General features: G+C 34.4%; 1 protein-coding gene across 3 annotated transcripts in view; it reads left to right on the plus strand.

Annotated features, from left to right (window-relative positions):
- The window catches only part of LOC145287923 (diacylglycerol kinase delta-like), a 345,479-nt gene that overhangs the window by 304,384 nt on the left and 27,620 nt on the right, over positions 1-13,475 (plus strand). For all 3 annotated transcript variants that reach the window (XR_013869227.1, XM_080135873.1, XM_080135874.1), the window contains 2 exons: positions 454-586; positions 5,485-5,577. Coding sequence is in view for 2 of the 3 variants with exons in the window: in XM_080135873.1 (XP_079991999.1) it covers positions 454-586; positions 5,485-5,577 (226 nt within the window). In the remaining variant the exon portion in view is untranslated. The remainder of the gene's footprint in view (positions 1-453; positions 587-5,484; positions 5,578-13,475) is intronic.

A 13,475-nucleotide genomic window follows, 5' to 3' on the forward strand; every position in this document is an offset into this window, starting at 1 on the left:
GAGATGGTTGACTACTTCTCTATTTAACAGATTCCAGCAGCTTACTTATGATGCACAGGAGACTTATTGGTCTGTACTGAGAGGGGGGGATTTTCATACAGATTCCAGAGTTCAACAAAACATATCTAAAGGAGGTTGAATATTACATTGATCAAAATGTGAGAACAACATAAAAAATGAGAACAGTGGTCTAAATAATCCAAACCCTTCACTTTGTTATTCCAATAAAATTTGAATCCTGATTTTTTTTATGCTAGAAATTGTTTTGTTTTTTGTTTTTTTGTTTTTTTGTTGCTTTTTTTTTCATCTAAAGTTTGAACTTTTTCTAATATCATCAGGGATCATTTTTCTGACAGAAAATGTGAATTTTTTTTTTTATTATTAATTCATAAATTATCTTTTTATAAGAATTAATTGAAAAAAATGAGTGTTTATCTTTTTTACGTGTTTCAGTGTGAAAGGTTCAACAAATAGTTATAACGATGCAGAACAAGAATTACATTCATATTCTGATAAAGCATCCGAACATTTACAAGCATTGTATCTCTCAGGAAAATTTACAGAAGCCAATCCCACTTTAGCTGAGGTAAATTTCTTTGGTTTTTGTTGTTTTAACAAATTTGAGTTTTTTCTTATTTCTATATAAATAATTACAATCTCTCATATACAAGAGCCCTTCAAAAATAAGGCCTCCTATTTGTTAATTAAAAAAATAAAACATTAAAGAGCTGCAAAAATGGGAGTGGTACCATTAAAACAAGCAACTTTTTGTACTCCAAAGTTTTTCTACATAATCACCATCATTCTCAAGGCACTTTTGCCAGTGTAGTGGCTGTGCATGGGTGTCCGGAGCACACTTTATCACTCACATCTGTCACTACTCTACAATCAACAAATCCACCTAACTCTACTGACATCAAGTGCATGGAGGAATTCAATGACACGTCTCTGCTTCTGATGCATGTTCATGGCAAAGGTTGTTGTTTTTTAGTCTCACACCATCAATATCTGCAACAGAGAAATGAAACTTTCAAGTCATAAATGCACAAGTTCAGTTATAACAATGCAATTTGCAATCTTCGACGGGCGGAATAAAAAAAAAATGAAGCATTACTTTTAGAACATCTCTTGTCCCACTTTAGACTCTATAGATTCTAGCAATCCTAACCTCTCTCGCACACATACACAAAATCTGTCTCTGCTGGTCTCTCCCTCACTGTACTTCAATTTTTTTTCTTTTTCATTATTTTACTCTTTATATTTCCTTTTCCTTTCTTCCCCCCTCCCCCCCTCCATTGGAAAATTGTGGGGGAGGGGGAGAAAGGCTGTAAAATTCATCTTGATTTCAGGTTTAATTTAAATGAAATAAAAATGCCAAAATCTTATTCAAAATAACCTTGTGCTTGAATTCACTTTTGAACTAAACTTTAATAGCAAAATTGCATTTTTAAATGTACTCATTTACTATAACAATGATGCATTTAGCACTTCTCACACAAAAAAAGTACCAGCATCATTAACTCATGCATCCTAAATTGCATAGAAAAAATGTGAACATAAAAAAGTAATATGACTAAGATTAAGCTTAGAAAAATAAAAGGATGGATTGTTAAAACTGGAAAAGAAGAGGACAAGTTATTCTGGTAAAAAATGTAATAAATTTATAACTTTATAAATATTGATAGTATCATACAAGAAATTTAAATCTTCAATTTTTGTTTGAATGGGAAGGTGTTCAAACATAATTGAAGATTTTTAAAGCAGTCACTCATGTAACAATTGATACAAACAAGAATATCTTGTACATGTTTAACAACTTTTTAGATTTGAGATATATTCTGTTATTCTGATGAATTTTAATTGAAAGATCTTTCTTAGGAAGCAATTTATTAAAAAAAAATAACCAAATTTAATTCGCTATTATTAACTTATCGGAAACGAAAGCATTTGACATTTTTCCACCATGATTTCCATCAGAATTTGTGGCTTCATTTGATTTAGAAATTTGTTATCATTTTCAGTTTTTATCTTACATTTTCAACAAGTTTTTATGCATAAGTTGGGGTTTATATGTGCTTGTCTAATATTATCACTTCATTGTCACCATTTAGTCTAGTGGTTGCTATAAATAGAAGTTTCTTTTCATGAAGAAAAGAGACATTTACAGAGAGTTTAAGGTTTTCTTTCTCGAATTTACTCAAGAGAACATTCATCTCTCTCTCTCAACTAATTATTTTAACATCCTAACTGAGTAATTCACATGGACAAAGTAACATTTGTCTTAGATTAAAGTTTTTCTACATTACACTGGTTTACAAAAATAAATTTTTGGTCTGAGGCAAGAATAGGGATAGTTGTTTTTTGTTAATTTGGGTGTGCTGAATTCAGATTTATAGTTTTGCTCTATCACCTAATTTTCTGGCTTTTAAATAGTCTGACTTTAGTATAAACAGAGAATATATGTCCATATTTCAAGAGTTGCAGCAGCTTATAAAAGATAAATCAGGATAGATAAAAAACACTGATTGAATACTTGGATGACACAATTACACAATTCAAAGAACCACAGGCATTCAGAAGTATGTTTTCTAAGAAGATCTGGTGTATTTTGCCTCCGGGATGTCATGCAAGAGTATCCAACAGAAGTCCACCATCATGCCGGGGTTCCATTTGCCTTGATAGTTGCTCTCCATCTTCGTAATGCCTTGGTGGAATCTTTCTCCATGCTCATCACTTACTGCTCCAAGGTTTGGCAGGAAGAAGTTGATGTGGGAATGGAGAAAATCAATCCTGAATGACATTCGGCACTCCAGATCCTCATAACACTGTAGCAACTTCTCAACTCAGGCTTGGTAACCTTATTCATGTCCACCATAAGATTCTCCTTGAGGCTGTGTTCGCCAGGAACAAAAGTGCTTCTAGACCCCTAATCTTTCTGCTTGTAAGGCTGGGATACAGCTCGACTATCTCAGAGATGGAGAAAACAGTGCTTTGTACTTGCTGTACTTAATAGCTTCTAAAAGAAGCTCTATATTGTCATAGGACTGCTTTAAATGGACAGTGTGCAATGGGAATGCTTGGATATTTATTCCCTTTGTGCAGAAGAACACACTTGAGACTTCACTTGGAAGAGTCTATGAAAAGATGCAAATCTGAAGGATTATGTGGCAAACCAAGGAACGTAAACAAGCCAGATATGTTTGTGCAGTAGCACAACTTGTTTTCCATGTCAAAAAAGGAAGCAAGATCTTTGTTCAAATTCGAGAAACTAGTGATTTTTAAATCTTCCTTGACTAGGTTCCACTGTTTTAGACTGTTTTGACAGATACAAATCATGAGCAAGATCATTCAGGTCTTCTTCCATGATCCAGTGAGGCTTGTTGCCACTTGTTCCTGAATATGTAGACTCCAAATCTTCCAAAGATATTGACTCAGCAGAATCTTCCCTTGAAAGCATTTCTTCATCTGATGAAGAAAAATCTTTATTTACTGAAGGTGTGGGTACAGGAAGATCATCTGAATGGGAACGGGTCTCATAGCAGATCGAATGTTGGAATATTTGATCTTTTCCTAGAAGATACATTGAAACCAGTTATATTAGCTAAACGAAACAATCATCTGTGTGGTTTCACTGCTCTCGCCAAATGATTGGAACTGCAAAGTTGAAAGCCACTTTCCTTTGCCATTAAACCATACAGTTAATCTATTGTAGCAGTTTACATGTGTGGAGCCCAGTACATAATAACTAGAAAATAAGCCATAATTCTCACAATATTAAAATTAACCCTGAATTCATATACGTCTTTACGTACCGTATATGCACAAAATGCACACTATGCATATCTAAAAAACTAGAGGTGATGAGAAAAAACAGATTTCAAATTTGAGTTCAGCACCCCCAAATTAGGTAAAAATGGGCATTTTTGTGCTTGCCTAAATTTCTTTTTAAACCAGTGTTTGTGCTGCCCTCACAAAAATGCTATTTGACACCTTGCTCAGACAGCCAGATAAACTCAGACGCAAAGAAAAACAAACAAGCACATTCCAATTAAGAAGAATACGATATTTATTCTTCAATGAATCAGGTAAAAATCTGAAACATAAAATAAAGGAAAGTGAGTTCTACTGCGACAAAGGAAAAGGGATACTAAATGAAGTAGAAGATAACTATAAACATTATGGAGAGAACTACAAGGAAGGCAAACGTTCACTATCAAGTGACAGGTTTTTTTTTTTTTTTTTTTTTTTTTTTTTTTAACAAAGGCATCACCACATTATCAAGGCCAAGAGGCCACTCAAGGATAAGGGTTAAAGGGTGTACAGTAGAAATTGGACAATATAGTAATCATTAGTAATGAAAATTTGGTAAATTTGATAACTTATATGGAACGGCTCATCAAGAACTTATTTACGTTAGACTTGAAGACAACCATATTGTAGTCAGCCGGAAAGCAGGAAAACGGAAGACAATTCCACAGGCGTGCAGTTCTAAGAAAGAAGCTTTGTTCATGGAATCTACGTTTAGGTTTAGGCACAAATAAAGAGTGGGGGGGGAACTATTGATAGTGTTTACAGCTAGACGAGTGTTTCTTGTGAAAGTTTGGCGAGGGGGGGGGACCATAGATTGAAGCTCAGTCGAACACTTTCCATGAAAATAACGATACATCAGAGTTTAAATGCTTTCAAATTCCTTTCAACGTAATCAGAGAACGAGAATGCTAGAGCAAAATTATCTTAAGAAATTGGTGGGATCTAAATGAACTTAATTGCGAGGAAATATAGCAAGCATTCACTTAAACAAACACTGGAGAATTTAAAATGGAGCATACCCAGTTGTTTGACCGGCATAGGCGAGCGTGGAAGAACTACATCCATACACGTGGGCTAGCTAGAGTGGAAAGAGTGTGCTGGCTTGAAAAACCTGCTACTATGACCAAGTCTCGTCGTAATCACGTTGACGAGAATGAGTAAAAAATGTATTCTAAATTAATTTAACTATAAGTACGCTAACGGTTGTTTTATATTGGAGATTTAGGCACAAAGAAGAGGAAAAAAATAAAATTATTAAAAAACAAATAACATTGCAGCAAAACGAGAAGTTACATATAAATACAGTGACAAGTAGGTTTGTCCCTGATGAAATAAATACCATTCTTAAAACATGACAGTGTTATTAATGGTGTCCCGTTCACATAACTTTCATGAAGAGACTGATTTGAAAACCTTTGTTTCTCCTAGTTTAAAAATGTGACACTTGTCACATCACTCTGTTTTATAGTATTTTATTGTGTTTTATGGTCTGACATTTGACTTGCTACCTCCTGCCTTAACTTTGTGACTCATCTCTGGGAACAATTCTGTTTTGTAGATCTGGTTATTACCATGCATTCAGTGACCCTTGTAAAAAAAAAATCACATACGCTAACTTAATCATCATTGACGTAGGGTCCTTAATATGTAACATATCTTTTTGTTTCTTTCCAGCCATCCATACGGCCGCTGATCTCCAATTTCATTAACAGCATGAAGAATTTATCCCAAAAAACACACAGCTTCTTACGTGAGAAATCCCCATCCGTAAGTGCATTGGAATAATAACCAATCAATTACATCATTTTTGTTTTTCTTAAATTTGCTAAAATTACTGTCTAAATCTGATTTGAAATAGTTCGAATAGAATACATTTTCAGTTTTATCCACAATTTTAGCGAAAGTTCACAGTTCAAACAAAAATACACAAAATACAGAAAAATCTTTATAATGTACCCTTTTTTCTTAAAATTCTGTAAAATTCTCTGAGCACGGAACGAAGATGTTATATTCTAAAAACCATGTAAATTTGTCGAGTAGTATTTTTTAACTAAAAAAAAAATGAAATTTTAGGAGTAAACAAAAAGGAACTCTCATGTTGCTATCTTCAACAAACAAGGACAAATAACTCCACAATAATTCAAACTTGCAAGATCAGCCTTGTAATTCTAACAATTTCATATTGAATACTTAAAATTGTTTAAAAATGATTTTCCTTATAAAAAGTGGTTGATCAATTTACATAATTTTTGCCATATGATAGGTTTGTTCCATGATGAGTAAAGATTTTTCTGCATTTTTTTTTTCCTCAAGTTAAACTGTGGACTTGGACTTTGTTTTTAACAAATTAAACATGATTTTTTTATGATTGTTGAGCTTTTTACTATTTAAAAACGTCTTTATGAAAATTTCAGTTGTCATTACATTTTTACTCAGATTGGTCATGACTTAAAATCAAATAGTATCATTGTAAACTCTAGGCAGCATTGAATTCTGAAAAAGAACAGACTTTTCCATTTTTAGTAGTGGTCATAGTAGTTTTCTGTTCTATTAAACTAGCTGGGCCACCCAGTGTGGACCAGGATCATGAACACTTTAAAAAGTTAAAAAAAAAAAAAAAAAAAAAAAAAAATGTACATAACACTTTTTTTTACTCTTCCAATCCTCATTTACATTTTTTTTTTTTTTTTTTTTTTTTTTTTCAAACATGCCTATCCCTCTGATTGTCTCGAAATCTGTTAATAACATAACAACCGATATTCATTGAAACTTACATGCTCTATAAGTTGGCAAAGGGAGTTAACGGATGCTAAAGGATGACATCCTCTTAATAGGTATTTTTGATCAATCAATTGTCAATGAGCACACAACTTCCTCTCTGTAATTTTCATTTTCTTTCCTTTTAACATATGATTTTTTGCATGCACATAAAATTTTATGAGAAAATATATTGTGTTAATTTTCAGTGTTTACTTTAACAGTCCTCAGTACACAAGTAGAGTTAGATAGTAAGTGATTTTTATTGTATTACTCTTAGTTTGTTTATCTGTCCATTCTAATTTTTCTTTGAAATGACTGGGCCAATCTGGTTGAAATTTTGTATGGACTTTTGTTATAAGGTGCAGCGAACTAAGTATTATGGGTATCCGTTCGATACAGTTAAAGTCTAATACAAAAATTAACACAAATTTAACTATATTCAACTATCAATTTTTCATAAATGACTCATTCTAAGTCAACAGGCTATGACTTTTACACACTTTTAATTGGCTAAAAAGTCTATTCAAAATATAGATAGCAATTAAACTGCGCAGAATCTTGTTTCGTTTCCATAAGCATTCATGAGGCTAAAATGCATTTCAACCTAGCAAGTTCATATGCGAATGAAACAGAAAATTCTGTAGCTAAATTTTCATATATTTTTACTTTAACAGTGCTCAGTACACAAGTAGAGTTAGATAGTAAGTGATTTATATTGTATTACTCTTAGTTTGTTTATCTGTCCATTCTAATTTTTCTTTGAAATGACTGGGCCAAAAAATTCTGCAGCTAAATTTTCATATATTTTTACTAGCCTGGATGCCTAGCATTTCCTGGGTGTTTTGGAGGTGTGTGTTGAGCAAAAAAAGTGGTAGTAGGCAGGCAGGCTCGAACCCATGCCATGAAGGAGGAAAAGAATGTGAAAAAACGTGTCTTTGCAGTTGCGTCGATCGCCAAACCAGAAGTGGTGAAGGGTTAAATTAAGGCTAGTCAATCGAAATGAGGGGATGACTTTCGAAAATATCGGCGAAAAAAGCAACCCCTCCCTGTAGAAAAGTGCCCAGTTGAGGTGGAAGGAATTTGTTTTTAGCCAATTTTTCGATATTTGTCGTCCAAAGGGTTTGGTTTCAAAACGATATCAATTTCGTGAAAATCTATCACCTCTGTCGAAAGTTTTAGGCAGGTATACATACATTTAAACAGACAGGTGAAATTTATATTATAGATAACTTACTATCTAACTATAATATAAGTATTTTTTCACTCTTATATATCCTATATTAATGGCCTATTTCTAATATTGAGCACCCATTATTTCTGGATATTATCCTATAAGATATCCTTGAAAATATAGTTGTATAAAAAAATTTTTATAACATCGTTGAAAATAAGCCTCTTTCAGAAGATTAAAGTCGAGCCGTATTTAGTGTATTAAGAGTAAAAACAATTAATTAGCTACATGCATCATTCTGAACTTGTTTGATTATGACAAGCTTGCTTACACTTCATTTAAATGTTAATTTCCAATGGCGGAGTGGAAAAACGCTAGTCTGCAAAGCTAAGATTGGTGCTGTTGACTTGGTTAGTCCCACAACCAGCATTAATTATCACTTCCTGCACTAATGCAACACTAGTTTACCTAACAAAACCAAACTCCTATCCTTACATCATCAACGCTCTGATCCCCATCTGGCATCAATTGTGATGGATGGCTCTCGTCTGGGTGAGGCCCCGTGTTTTGACAAGCTTCTGGGTTTGACCTTTACTCCTGATCTGAAATGGAACACGTACATCAAGTCTGTTGCCAAGGTCGCTGGAAAGATGGTGGGATCCTTCTACCGCTCCAGAAGATATCTCACTACTGATGCAATTCTCTATCTATATAAAAGCCAAGTACGTCCAAGGATGGAATACTGTTGCCATATCTGGGCAGGAGCTGCTAAAAACAGCCTATCCTGCCTTGACAGAGTACAAAATAGACTTCGTGGCTTAGTGGGGGATGCCCTTTTCTCTACCCTGCAACCTCTCTCCCACAGAAGAGACGTTGCGAGCCTATCCTTGTTTTATCATTATTTCCATGGCAGATGCTCGTCTGAACTCCAATCTCTGGTCCCCCCTCGCCAATCTTTCACGAAAAACACTCGTCTAGCTGAATCCACTGTGAAAAATTTCCCCCACTCTATATCTGTGCCTAAATCAAAACGCGGATTCCATGAACAAAGCTTCTTTCTTAGAACTGCACGCCTGTGGAACTCTGTTCCGTCTGCCTGCTTCCCTCCGGACTACAACTTGGTTGTCTTCAAGTTCAATGTTAACAAATTCCTAATGAACCGTCCCCTTAAGTAAACATTTCAGCAAATCTCCTTCCTCACTAACGTAATTTACTTGCAATAACCCTTATCCCTGAGTGGCTTCCGGGCCTTGATAAGTGGTGATCACTGTGTAAAAAAAAAAAAAAAAAAAAAAGAATTTAACCATCCAATTAACAGATGTACGTAAAAACATGTATGGGTCTTCCATTATGGAGCATTTAATAAAACCTAACGTATGCAATAAACTTCAACATTTACTCATTTATTGTCTTCAGTCGTATTCGCTCAGTTTCCATCTCAGTCTTGGAGGCTATCTACGTTCATTCAGGATAGCTCTCTCTCTCTCTCTCTCTCTCTGTAAAAAGGGAATGTTTACTTAGATAAAAGCATAATTAGTGTCTAAGATTGTATGTAAAATCTAATTCTTTTTTATTTTAAACTATCATGGATACCTGGCACTGCTCGGGTCGACATGAAGTTCTGTTTGGACACGCATGATATACTAGGGATATTGAGCAGTTTTTCATTATTATATATCAACTCCATCGTTACCCCCCACAACAATTTCAAAAATACAAGACCAGATAAATATACGGAAATGTAATTGCCCAAAAAAAGATGTATGTGAATATCACCCCACCAGATATTCTGGAAGAAGGGATACAAAGAGAAGCTATTTTCTGGATATTGAGCACCTTTTGTTGCCCACGCTTGAACACCTACCCCCACCCCCACCCCACAGAAAAAAAAAAAAAAAAAAAAGCTGCGGTGTCCAGGCTCAAACGCGAAAGAAGACAAAAACTTACGGACATAGGGTTCTGTATCTTTTTACTGGTTGAACATAACGGAATTATTCTTTCTGATCTTAATGGATAATTTTTCAATTTGCCGGGCAGCCTTTTTAATTTCAGTAGGTAACTTATGCAGAATGACACCCAAAGGTTGTTTTTCGGCCATATCCTTCGAGAGCGCTTTCTATCGGTGCATCCAATTATCTTCAGGAGTGATTGTTTTCATTTTCTTTTTCTATGAGGCTTGGTGTAATTATAGTTTTTTTAATTGGTTATAAAGGTGGGTGCAGGAGGGTTGGGTCGAATTATTTATATTTTTAATTTCAATTTTCTCATTGCATAGTTTATTTATTTAGTTTCTAGTTAATTATTAAATACTGTTAGTATATTTGTCCCGGTATTAAATAAGATCCGGTTCAAAAAAGGCTGGCTGTCTGTCTTTTTTTTTTTTTTTTTTTGTAAGTATGGCTTCTAGTAATTTTAGTCACCGTGTGCAGTTAAGGTATCTGATTTTAGCATTGTTAGTTAAGATATTTCTAATTTCAGACGACCGTAGGTTTTTATCGTGGGATGTTAGATGTTGTTTTATGGCACTATTATCGGCTAAAGATAGGTTAGTCGTCGGGAGAGTGTTGTTGTATGGCCTATGTATGTGTTGTATGAATTTTTAGAGTGGGTTCGGAGACCTTCTTCGAAGGAGCAAATAAAAAAGAAAGCGAAAACAACAACAATCACTCCTGAAGATAATCGGATGCATTGATAGAAAGCGCCCGAGAACAACCTTTGGGCGTCATTCTGTATAAGTTACCTACTGAAATTAAAAAGACCGCCCAGAAAATTGAAAAATTATCCATTAAGATTGGAAAAAAGAATAACTCTGTGTTCAACCAAATGTGTTTGAATAATAACCTGCTGCCAATAAATATATATATATATATATATATATATAGTTTTTTGACTTTTTGATCATGAACAGAAAAATGTCTTCCTTTTATAATTGCAGTAATAAGATTTTGTATCCCCCCCCATCCTATTAACATATAGTGTTAGTTTGAAAAAAAAAATTTTATTCTTTGTGATATTTGGTAAGATTTTTGTGACCCACCCCTCCCCCATGATAAAGTTAACAAAAAAAAAAAAAAATGCGCTCTATTCCATATCCTGTTGACTAGAATACATATTCCATAATTCATAATGAATTCAAAAGTTGGATTTTACCGAGCACATAGATATTGATTCTTACCCATGCACACCAATCTTTTTAGATGTATTGTTTAAATCAACTCAAAATTTGATGTAGAGCAATTCTTTTTAAATTTTTGTATCTAATTTATTTAAAAAAACCTTTTTGGGTTGCAATGAGTTTGAGCGAACCCCATAAATGGTAAATTAACAACTAAAAATGATTCATAATGATCAGTTTATGAATAAAAATTTTAAATCCTTAAAAAAAAAGGGTTTACATATATGCACCCCTCCTCTGATAAATGTTAACCTTTACAAAAATAAATGTGCCCATATTACCTACCATATTCTTTTTTAGAATCTGTTCTAAAATTCATAATGATCCATTCATTAGTTTAGGAATTGTGCACCTTTTAAGGATTCTTATCTACGTGATGTATTTATCCTTATTTTTTGTTTCCAAATTCTTAGTCTTTTCTTGAAATCCTCTTTTTCAACTGCTTTTTCATATACATTAGCTGATTCTGCAACTATCCCTCTTTACTTGCCTTCCTACAAAGGCAAAAGGAGACACATGATCGGTTTTTAATGTGGGGAAATCAACTTCGTGGATTAGGACAAAAATAGCAATTGCCTGAATTTAGGAGAACTCTCCTTCCAGAACGGATAGTATCTACACTTTGCTCCAAGCCAAAAAGGCCAATCGATTTGTTTCAATTTGCTTGCATCCCTATGAAAATCTGGTGCTACCAGATCAGGCTGTCTTTTGGCTTCCTGAGACGAAATGTGCCTACATTAAGTTTCCGTTTTTGTTTTCTATCCTCTTTTGTAAAACTTAAATATGTTCTATAAAAACAACAACCCCCTTCCCCCCCACATTCTTTTTTTTTTTTATTTTTATTTTTGTCATTCCACCCCTACTTCCCTACTGATCCCCTAACTTAAAAATACCAACCAAAATAATAAAAACAACTAAAGTCCATAAATAAATATTTAAAAAAAAACTGGAAATAAAAAGTTTTTCAAATCGATCAAGATTCCACTAGACCCTGTCGGCAGGGCATCAGAATATGCCAACTGCCCTCTTGCAGAGAGTAGAAGTCCCTCAATGGGGCTACCTGTTGGCCGTGGGTAGCGACCCGTAATGCCATTAGGACGGGATCCTGGTGGTTGAGAGACTTGGAGATCAGATTTTAGTACCCCCACTTCCCAACACACCACTCTGGCCCTTACTGGGCTAGACGGGCGGTCGGATGGGCCCGATCGGATCAATCGGCTGGTCACGTCTAGCGCACCACTTATACACATATAACCTACACAAAACCTAAATGCTACACAACATTCTCCCATCAACACAGATCCATAAATAAGTGGTGAAAGCGGTGGCTAAGGGTCAATTGTATATAATGAATAAAAACTAGACATGTTTTCCTCTAATATTTCCCATTTTCTACTTGGATGAGAAAAATTAAGAAACACAAATGCTCGAAGTCTACATTATATGCAAGTATACCATTCCTGTAACCCTGTTGTAGCCAGGGCGAATGGGTTTCCTCCCTGTGCGCATCCCAAATAGGGCTCTGAAGTGGGTGGGGAGCAGGAATGATGAACCCACAAGCAATCCTAATGAGTTACAAAACACCAAGTAAAAAAAGACTGCTAGACACTTCGGATAGTGACTCGACTGAGGAACAAGATATATATCCAAATTTTATAATAATGGAATCCACTGAAGAAACACCATTAACCAAACTTTCCCCCTTTAAGATAAAGAAAATATTATCTAAAAACATAAAACCCAAAATGGTTAAAAAATTTAAGAAATGGCACTCTGCTAATAGAAATCTTCACAAAACCATAAGCAGATGAACTCCTAAAATGAGAACATTTCGATAATATAAAAATAAAAATATACCCCCACAAAACACTAAACACATGCAAAGGAGTGATAAAAAGCCGTGAACTTTCACTTTGTCCCATTGACGAAATACGTTCATATCTGAAAGAACAGAACGTAACAGACATTAGACGAATTCAAATTAAAAAAAAAAAATGGAGACCTGATAGACACACACACGTATGTACTAACCTTTTACCAACAAAAAATCCCACCAGAAATAAAAATAGCCTATGAGAAACTGAAAGTCGAAACTTACATCCCCAACCCACTGCATTGCTTCAAATGTCAAAAATTTGGCCACCATCGGAATCCATGCACACGCCACCCAGTGTGTGGAAGGTGCGGAGAAAATGACAACCATACAAACTGTCAAAAAACTCCCAAATGTACCAACTGTAAAGAAAATCACAGTGCCTACTCCAAAGATTGTGAAATTTGGAAAAAAGAAATTACCAAAATTAAACACACGCTAAACATCACCTACCCAGAAGCAAGGAAAAAAGTTGAAACAATCAAATATTCAGAAATAACAAAAAAGAATACTCCTAATACTAATAAGCACGACGACAATTATCACACAACAAACTTAGACATTAAAATCCAAGACCTCACCGACCAAATCAAAATATTAATAAACACAATTGAAGAAATGAAAAAAATAAATATAAACAAAACCTTACTGGAACCAAAAACCCAAACATCACACCCTATAGAAAC

The sequence above is a fragment of the Euprymna scolopes genome, chromosome 11, assembly GCF_053919585.1.
Source record: "Euprymna scolopes isolate OS-2025 chromosome 11, ASM5391958v1, whole genome shotgun sequence".
Lineage (NCBI taxonomy): Eukaryota > Metazoa > Mollusca > Cephalopoda > Sepiida > Sepiolidae > Euprymna > Euprymna scolopes.